The sequence below is a fragment of the Mandrillus leucophaeus genome, unplaced genomic scaffold (genome assembly GCF_000951045.1).
Source record: "Mandrillus leucophaeus isolate KB7577 unplaced genomic scaffold, Mleu.le_1.0 Scaffold55, whole genome shotgun sequence".
NCBI classification, from domain to species: Eukaryota; Metazoa; Chordata; class Mammalia; order Primates; family Cercopithecidae; genus Mandrillus; species Mandrillus leucophaeus.
In genome coordinates this window covers 2,879,478-2,889,474 of record NW_012105919.1, presented here as the reverse complement: position 1 = coordinate 2,889,474, position 9,997 = coordinate 2,879,478, and the positions used below count along the sequence as shown (strand labels likewise).

General features: G+C 40.2%; 1 protein-coding gene across 4 annotated transcripts in view; it reads left to right on the top strand.

The window, feature by feature from the left end:
* The window catches only part of TMEM116 (transmembrane protein 116), an 83,738-nt gene that overhangs the window by 54,865 nt on the left and 18,876 nt on the right, over positions 1 to 9,997 (top strand). For 3 of the 4 annotated variants that reach the window (XM_011997896.1, XM_011997894.1, XM_011997892.1), the window contains one exon: positions 9,530 to 9,634. The exons of the other annotated variant lie outside the window; for it this stretch is intronic. In XM_011997896.1, coding sequence (XP_011853286.1) covers positions 9,596 to 9,634 — 39 coding nt within the window. In that variant the 5' untranslated portion in view covers positions 9,530 to 9,595. The remainder of the gene's footprint in view (positions 1 to 9,529; positions 9,635 to 9,997) is intronic. 4 annotated transcript variants of the gene reach the window in all.

Genomic DNA, 9,997 nt, shown 5'->3' with positions numbered 1-9,997 from the left:
TAGAGACGGGGTTTCACCGTGTTTGCCAGGATGATCTCTATTTCCTGACCTCGTGATCCGCCCGCCTCGGCCTCCCAAAGTGCTGGGATTATTTTTTTTTGTTTTTTGAGACTGAGACTCGGTCTGTCACCAGGCTGGAGTACAATGGCGCAATCTCGGCTCACTGCAAGCTCCGCCTCCTAGGTTCAAGTGATTCTCCTGCCTCAGCCTCCAGAATAGCTGAGACTACAGGCGTGCACCACCAGGCCCAGCTAATTTTTGTACTTTTAGCAGAGACTGGGTTTCACCGTGTTGGCCAGGATGGTCTTGATCTCTTGACCTCATGATCTGCCAGCCTCAGCCTCCCAAAGTGCTGGGATTACAGGTGTGAGCCTCTGTCCCCAGCCAATGAATACTTTTTTATAACCTGTTTTTATTACTCAACATATTGTGACCATATTTCCAGGTAATGAAATACTTTTCTATAACATCATTTAAAATGATTGGATGGTTTTGTGTTACAAGAATAAAATGAACGTTGGATTTTGAAAATACTACAGATAATCATATATGGATTGTATATCTTTCACGAATTTTACCAATGGATTAATTCACATAGTGCCATCAGTATATAATACTGCTTCTATATTTCTGAGACGTGGTGTGAAAAAAGTAAAGGTTAAAATGCAGCCTATGCTCACTGCTAGATATTTCCTTTGGAATTTGTTACTAGAGGGGTAATTTCTTTCAATTTAGTAAGAAATTAATGACATATAATTGGTGGTATAAAATCTGTACACTAATACATTACCAATCTCATATGAGTTTAAAAAGTTTTAGAGTCATACTTTGCTCAGTCCCGCTAATAACCTCAGGAATTAAATAGAATTAAGACTGTATTGTTTACTGAGATAATTATAGTCTTTGATCAGAAAAGTCTGTATTAGAATCCTGGACCTGATTAACTTTGTAATGTTTGGCCAGTACCTAATCTTTCTGAACTTCAGTCTCCTAATCTGTAAAATGTTCATTAATAATACTTACTTTGTGCTTGGTATGGATGTGGTTAATGTTACTTTCTTTTTTTTTTTTGTTGAGATGGAGTCTCGCTCTGTCATCTAGGCTGGAGTGCAGTGGCGCCATCTCGGCTCATTGCAAGCTCCACCTCCCAGGTTCACACCATTCTCCTGCCTCAGCCTCCCAAGTAGCTGGGACTACAGGTGCCTGCCACCACGCCCAGCTAATTTTTTGTATTTTTAGTAGAGATGGGGTTTCACCATGTTAACCAGAATGTTCTCAATCTCCTGACCTCGTGATCTACCCGTCTTGGCCCCCCAAAGTGCTGGGGTTATAGGCATGAGCCACTGCACCCGGCCTGTTACTTTGTTTTTTTTTACAACTTTATTGAGCTGTATCTATAGTAAACTATATGTATTTATAGTGTATAATTTAATCAGCTTTTACATATCTATTCCCCTGTGAAATCATCACCACAATCAAGATAACAAACATTCCTGTTTCCATCACCCTCCAAATCATTTCAGATATGTTTTCCTTTACCTTGTTGAGCTATGTAGTATAATAGCTGCTTTTAAAAATATTTGTTGGATATTTCCAATGTCTGGTTCGTTTCTAGGCTGGTATCTGTTGATTATCTTTTCCCATGAGAATGGGTCACGTTTTCCTATTCTTTGTATGTCAGGTAATTTAGGATTGCATCTTAGATGTCATGAATACTATGTTGCATAGAATCTGGGTCCTTTTGTAACTCTCTAGAGATTGTTAATACTTTTATTTTAGCAGGCAACCTGATTAGGTTTAGAATGTAAATTTGGTCTCATCATCTGTGGACAATGGTTCAAATCTCAGTTTAGTTCTGTAAGCCTTGGCTGTGTTGGTTTGAGACTGTCATGCACATGCATAGTAGACAGGTTAGGCTGAGACTTGTTTGAATTAATACATAGAATTAAAGCATCCCTTTTCCTGACTGCCTTTCTTCTAGGATTCCCTCCATACTTTCCTGCCCAAAGGGGGCCCTTTTCTGATCTCTGTTTCCTTAAGATAGATTTCTATTAGAGTTGGAGGTGCCTTCATTGAGCACCATCATGACTGAGGTACATGCTTGAGCAAAACTAAGAGAAAAGAGAGGAAAAAGTTTGGGAAACTCACTTCTTCTGTTCGGTTTACTTCTCCAAGTTTGACTCCTTTCCACAATCTACCTGTTTTTGTTTACTTTTCAGTGTCTTCAAGTGGTTGTTTTTTATATTTTTCCTAGGATTCTTACTTGTAATCAGGGATGAGCTGGAGAGGGCTTACACACACTAGTTTGTTTGTTTGTTTTGGTTTTGTTTTTGTTTTTGAGACAGAGCCTCACACTATTGCCTGGGCTGAAGTGCAATGGCATAATCTCGGCTCACTGCAACCTCCGCCTCCCAGGTTCAAGCGATTCTCCTGCCTCAGCCTCCCGAGCAGCTGGGACTACAGGTGTATGCCACCATGCCCGGCTAATTTTTTTTTTTGTATTTTACTAGAGATGGGGTTTCACCGTGTTAGCCAGGATGGTCTCAATCTGGAATCACATAATGTTTGTCCTTTTGTATCTGACTTATTTCATTTAGCATGTCTTTAAGGTTTATCTTGTTGTAGCATGTGTCAGAATTTCCTCTGTTTTTAAGGCTGAGTAATATTCCATTGTATGGATAGACCACATTTGGTTTATCTGTTTATCTGTCAATGGACACTTGGGTTACTTCCACCTTTTAGATGTTGTGAATAATGCTGCTATGAATATTGATGTACAAATACGTTTGAGCCCCTACTTTCAGTTCTTTTGTACATATACTCAGGAGTAGAATTACTGGATCAGAAGGAAATTCTGTGTTTGATTTTTTGAGGAAACACCATATTTTCCATAACAGCAGTGCACAGTGCCCTGGTTTCCACATTCGTGCCAACATTTGTTGCTGTTTTTTTTGTTTTTTAAGTAATAGCCATCCTAATGGGTACAAAGTGGTATCTCATTGTGGTTTTGATTTGCATTTCTCTAATCATTAGTAATGTTGGATAACTTTTCATGTGCTTATTGGCCATTTATATATCTTCTGAAGAAATGTCTCTTCAAGTCCTTTCCCTTTTTTTTTTTAGGGAGCACGAAGTCTCGCTTTCTTACCCAGGCTGGAGTGCAGTGGCGCTATCTTGGCTCACTGCAACCTCCGCCTCCTGGGTTCTAGTGATTCTCCTGCCTCAGACTCCTGAGTAGCTGGGATTACAGATATGCGCCACCACACCTGGCTAATCTTTGTAGTTTTCGTAGAGATGAGGTTTCACCATGTTGGCCAGGCTGGTCTTCAACTCCTGACTTCAAGCAATCTGCCTGCCTTGGCCTCCCAAAGTGCTGGGATTACAGGTGTGAGCCACCATGCCCAGCCCCTTCCCCATTTTTTAATCAGATTGTTTGCTTTTTTGTTACTGAGCTGTAAGAATTCTTTATAAAGTATTTATATTAATCCCCTGCCAGACATACAATGTGCAAATATTGTCTCCCATTCTGTAGGCTGCCTTTTTATTCTGTTGTGTCCTCTGATGCATGTAAGTTTTATAAATTTTGTTACAGTTCATTTTCTCTTTTGTTGCTTATGTTTTTGGTGTCCTACCCAAGAAATCATTTTCAAATCTAACGTTATGAAGCTTTTACACTATATTTTCTTTTAAGAGTTTTATAGTTTTAGTCTTACATTTAAGTCTGTGATCTATTTGTAGATTTTCGTATGTGGTGTAAAGTAAGGGTCCAGCTTCATTCTCGTGCATGTGGATGTTCAGTTTTCCTGGTACCATTTATTTATTTATTTGAGACAGAGTCTTGGTCTGTTACCCAGACTGGAGTGCAGTGACATGATCATGGCTCACTGTAGCCTCGACCTTCTGGGCTCAATTGATCTTCCCACCTCAGCCTCCCAAGTAGCTGGGACTACAGGTGCATGCCACCACACCTGGATAATTTTTGTATTTTTGGTAGAGATGGGGACTCCTATGTTGCTCACACTAGTCTTGAACTCCTGGGCTCAAGCAGTCTTCCTGCCTCAGCCTTCCATAGTGCTGGGATTATAGGCGTGAGCCACCATGCCTGGCCCCATTTGTTGAAAAGAGTGTCCTTTCCCCACTGAATGATCGTGGCACCCTTGTCAAAATAATTTGATTATATATGTAGGATTTATTTCTGGGCTTTAAATTCTGATCCATTCGTTCTGTATGAAACCAGAAAGTGTGAGTCTTCCAACTTTTTATTCTTTTTATTTTTTGAGACAGGGTCTTGCTCTGTCGCCCAGGCTGGAGTGCAGTGGCATGATCTTGGCTCACTGCAGCCTCGACCTTCTGGGCTGAAGTGATCCTCCTGTCTCAGCCTCCTGAGTAGCTAGGACCACAGGTGCACATCACCACACCTGGCTAATTTTTAATTTTTTTTTTTTTTTTTTTCCTGTAGAGATAGGATCTTGCCATGTTGCTCAGGCTGGTTTCAAACCTCTGGGCTCAAGTGATCCTCCTACCTCAAACTCCCAAAGTGCTGGGAATACAGGCGTGAGCCATCATGCCCGGCCTCTCTTTTTCAAGATTGTTTTAGCTATTTAGGGTCCCTTGAGATTCCATATGAATTTTAGTATGGTATATTTTATTTCTGCAAAAAAAAAAAGTTATTGTGATTTTGATAGAGATTGCATTGAATCTGTAGGTCACTTAGGGTAGTATTGAACATCTTAACAACAGTAAGTGTTTCAGCCAGGTGTGATGGCTCATGCCTACAATCCAACGCTTTGGGAAGCTGAGGTAGGCAGATTGCTTGAGCCCAGGAGTTTGAGAACAGCCTGGGAAACATGGCGAGGCCCTGTCTCTACAAAAAATACAAAAATTAGCTGGGTGTGGTGGTGTGCACCTGTAATTCCAGCTACTCTGGAGGCTGGGATGGGAGAATTGCTTGAGCCCAAGAGGTTGAGGCTGCAGTGAGCTATGATTCCGCCACGACACTCCAGCCTGAGTGACAGAGCGAGACCTTGTCTCAAAAAAACAAAAAACAAAAAACTAAATAGTAACTCTTCCAGTCCATAAACATGGGTATCTCTCTATTTATTGGTGTCTTCTCTAATTTCTTTTAGCGATGTTTCATACTTTTTAGTGTGCAAGTCTTTTGCCTCCTTGGTTAAGTTATTCCTAAGTATTTTATTGTTTTTAATGATATTGTAACTGGAACTATTTTCATAATTTCTTTTTTGGATTGTTCATGTTGATACATAGAAGTGCATCTGATTTTTGCATGTTGTTTTGTATCTGGCTACTTGACTGAATTCTATTATTTGTTTGAACAGTTGCATGTGTATGTGTGTGTGTGTGCGCGCGCGCGCGTGTGTAATCTTTAGAGTTTTCTACATATAAGATCGTGTTATCTGCAAACAAATATGATTTTATATCTTCCTTTTCAATTTCATTATCTTGTGTTTCTTCTTGTTTAATTGCTCTAGCTAGGACTTCCAAAACTACATTGAATAGAAGTGGTAAAAGCAGGCATCCTCACCTTGTTCTGAACTTAGAAGAAAAGCTTTGTCTTTCATCATTGAGTATGATGTTTTCTCTGGGCTTTTCATATATGGCCTTTGTTGTTTTTTTATTTTGTTTTTGCTTTTTTGTTTATGAAATGATTTAATATTGGTAAATGTATAATAAAATGGGAATTGTTATATACCTCTGGTGGAGGAAGACTATAAATTGGTAACATTTAAAACAATTTTTTAAAATTTTGTGGGTACATAGTAGGTATATATATTTATGGGGGTACGTGAAATATTTTGATACAGGCATGCAGTGTAAAATAATTACATGATGGAGAATGGGGTTATCCATCCCTTCAAGCATTTTTCCTTTCTGTTATAAGCAATACAATTATACTGTTTTAATTCTTTTAAAATGTACAATTAAGTTATTGTTGACTATAGTCACCTTGTTATGCTATCAAATAGTAGGTCTTACTTATTCTAACTATATATATTTTTGTACTCATTATTATATATGTATTTTGTACCCATTACTATATATATTTTTTGTACGCATTAACCATTTCCACCTCCTTCCTACCTTCCCACTACCCTTCCCAGCTTCTGGTACCATCCTTCTACTCTTTATGTCCATGAATTCAATTGTTTTGATTTTTAGATTCCACAAATAACTGCAAATATATGATGGTTGCCTTTCTGTGCCTGGCTTGTTTCACTTAATATAATGATCTCCAGTTCCATCTATGTAGTTGCAAATGACAGATCTCATTTTTTTTATTGCTGAATAGTACTCCAGTGTGTATATGTACTAGCCTTTATTTTGTTGAGATAGTTTTCTTCTGTTCCTAGTTTGGGTTTTTTTTTTTGGTGGCTTTTTTTTTTTTAAATCATGAAAGGGTATTGAATTTTGTCAGATGCTTTTCTGCATTAATTGAAATAGTCATATAGTTTTTTCCTTACTTCTATTAATGTGATCTATTAATTGATTTTTGTGTGTTGAACCATCCTTGCATTCCAGGAATAGCTCCTATTTCGTCATGGTATATAATCCTTTTAATGTGCTGTTGAATTTTGTTTGCTACTATTTTGTTGAGGATTTTTACAACAGTTTTCATCAGGGATATTGGTCTGTTCTTTTCTTGTAGTGTCATTGTCTGGCTTTGCTATCAGGGTTTTGCTGGCTTCATAGAATGAGTTGGGAAGCATTGCATCCTGTTCAACTTTTTGGAATAACTTGACAGGTTTTGGTGGAAATTATTCTCTAAGTGTTTGATATAATTTACCAGTAAAGCCATTTGGTTCTAGGCTTTGTGTTTGGGGAAATTTTTTGATTACTGATTAAATCTCCTTACTAGTTATAGGTCTGTTCCAATTTTCTATTTCTAAACTATTATTATTATTATCTTTTTTATTTACTATTATTACTATTATTAAACTATTACTATTTATTAAACTATTATTATTACTATCTTTATTGTTTGAGACAGGGTCTTGCTCTGTCTCCCAGGCTGGAGTGCAGTGGTTCAATCACAGCTCATTGCAGCTTCGACCTCCTGGGCTCAAGCAATCCTCCCACCTCAGACCCCTGAGTAGCTGGGACCACAGGTGCATGCCACCATGCTCAGCTAATTTTGTGATTTTTATTTTTTTGAGACAGAGTCTTGCTCCGTTGCCCAGGCTGGAGTGCAGTGGCGTGATCTCAGCTCACTGCAACCTCCGCCTCCCAGACTCAAGCGAATCTCCTGCCTCAGCCTCCCAAGTGGCTGGGATTACAGGCACACACCACCATGCCTAGCTAATTTTTGTATTTCTAGTAGAGATGGGGTTTCACCATATTGGTCAGGCTGGTCTCAGACTCCTGATCTCAGGTGATCTGCCTGCCTCAGCCTCTCAAAGTGCTGGGATTACAGGCGTGCACCACCATGCCCTGCTAATTAGAAGGCTTGCTTTTAAGCATTGTGAGGGCAGCCTTTTATGTATAGCTAATTTGATCCCATTACAGAAGCAATGTTCTTCTTATGATTATGCCTTGTATATTTTTCCACTCTGGTTGATGAGAAAGCAAACAAACTATTCCTGGCCCTGTGTAAGCTTTAGGGATTGTCCCATCTACTCCTTTCTGATGATTCTTTCTCTGGTTTTCATGGTTTTCTCTCCCATATACATAGATTAATACTTAACCAAAGACTTGGGGTGACCTCTGCAGCTCTCCTGAGAATCATCTCACTATATAGCTTCCCCTGCTCTGATACTGTACTTGACAAATTTTAGCTGCCTTGGCCTCCCAAACTCTGAATTTTGTCTTCTCAACTCACCAAGACAGTGGTCTGTTTGGATTCCCGCTCCTGTAATCACTCTTTTTCTTTTCTTTCTTTTTCTTTTTTCTTTTTTTCTTTTTTTTTTTTGAGATGGAGTCTCGCTCTGTCGCCAGGCTGGAGTGCAGTGGTGCGATATCAGCTCACTGCAACATCTGCCTCCTGGGTTCAAGTGATTCTCCTGCCTCAGTCTCCCAAATAGCTGAGACTACAGGCATGCACCACCACGCCCAGCTAATTTTTGTATTTATAGTAGAGATGGGGTTTCACCATGTTGGCCAGGATGGTCTCGATCTCGACCTCGTGATCCACCCACCTTGGCCTCACAAAGTGCTGAGATTACAGGGTGAGCTACCATGCCCAGCCCTCCTGTTCTCTTACCAGCTGGTGAGCTGGGGCACTTGATGGACTCACCTTGCTTTTCTTTTTTCAGGGATTGCTGTTCTCTTCTGCTTGTTGCCTACTGTTTGAAAACTGGATGTTTTCATATATTTTATTCAATTTTTAGTTGTTTAAGACTGGAGGGTAAATTCTATTCCTGTTATCTCATCAAAGCTGGAAGTAGAAATTCCTTCCCTTAGATTTTATCCTACTAGTTCCTTGATATCATCTCAGTTCTTAGGTTCTTTTAAGGATTTTTAAAAATATATCTTATTCATCATGTTTAGTTCTTTTGAATGGAAAGTTGATTCAAATAGCTTAGCCCGTCATTACTAGAAGTAGAAATCTTTATTGCCTTTTCAATTAAAAAATAAAATAGAAAGGCCGGGCGTGGTGGCTCAAGCCTGTAATCCCAGCACTTTGGGAGGCCGAGATGGGCGGATCACGAGGTCAGGAGATCAAGACCATCCTGGCTAACACGGTGAAACCCCATCTCTAGTAAAAAATACAAAAAACTAGCCAGGTGAGGTGGCGGGTGCCTGTAGTCCCAGCTACTCAGGAGGCTGAGGCAGGAGAATGGCGTGAACCCGGGAGGCGGAGCTTGCAGTGAGCCGAGATCCGGCCACTGCACTCCATCCTGGGCGACAGAGCGAGACTCCGTCTCAAAAAAAAAAACAAAAAACAAAAAACAAAAAATAAAATAGAAAAAGATTATATGATATCTTCATAAAAGTGGGACTGTTGGGCAGGTAGAGGTGGGATAATGCTGTGGTTCTTCTGAACAGTCCAAAGGATAAAATAAGAAAGCAGGGCATGTTTTAGGTAGGCCTGTTAGAATTTCAGACTTGGGACCAGGTGCGATGGCTCACACCTGTAATCCCAGCACTTAGGGAAGCCAAGGTGAGTGGATCACCTGAGGTCAGGAGTTCGAGACCAGCCTGGCCAACATGGTGAAACCCCATCTCTACCAAAAATACAATAAAATTTAGCGGGGCATAGTGACACGTGCCTGTAATCTCAGCTACTCGGGAGGCTGAGGCAGGAGAACCGCTTGAACCCGGGAGGCAGAGGTTGCAGTGAGCCAAGATTGTGCCACTGCACTCAGCCTAGGCAACAAGAGTAAAAACTCTGTCACACACACAAAAAAAAGAATTTCAGACTTGGTATGGTTTTGCCTGACATAGACACTAGATGGTACATTACTAATAGACTAGTAGGTAGGATTCCCATAATAGAAAATAATGGAGTATGTTGAAAGAACTTCACAGTGTCAGAGTGAGATAGTTGTGATGGGTTGTTTTGATTTTAACCTAGATATTCTACATTTCCTCATTTCTCTACACCATCAATTACATCTGGTATTTGTACACAGAACTGAGGATGAAACACACCCAGAGTGGACAGAGCACATCTCCACTGGTAAGTTTTATTCAGAGCTGATAGTTAATAATAGTATGGTAAGCCAGGTGTGGTGACCCCTACCTGTAATCCCAGCAGTTAGGGAGGCTGAGGGGGGCAGATTGCTTACGCCCAGGAATTCGAGGCCAGTCTGGGCAAAGTGGTGAAAGACCATCTCTACAGAAGATACCAAAAAAATTAGCCAGGCATTGTAGCGCATGCCTGGAGTCCTAGCAACTTGGGGGGCTGCAGCAGGAGGATCACTTGAGCCACTGTACCCCAGCCTGGGTGACAGAGACAGACCCTGTCTCAAAAAAAAAAAAAAAATAGTATGTAAAAACAATCCCCGTATATCCCTGATAAACAGTGTAAGCATGTAGCCCT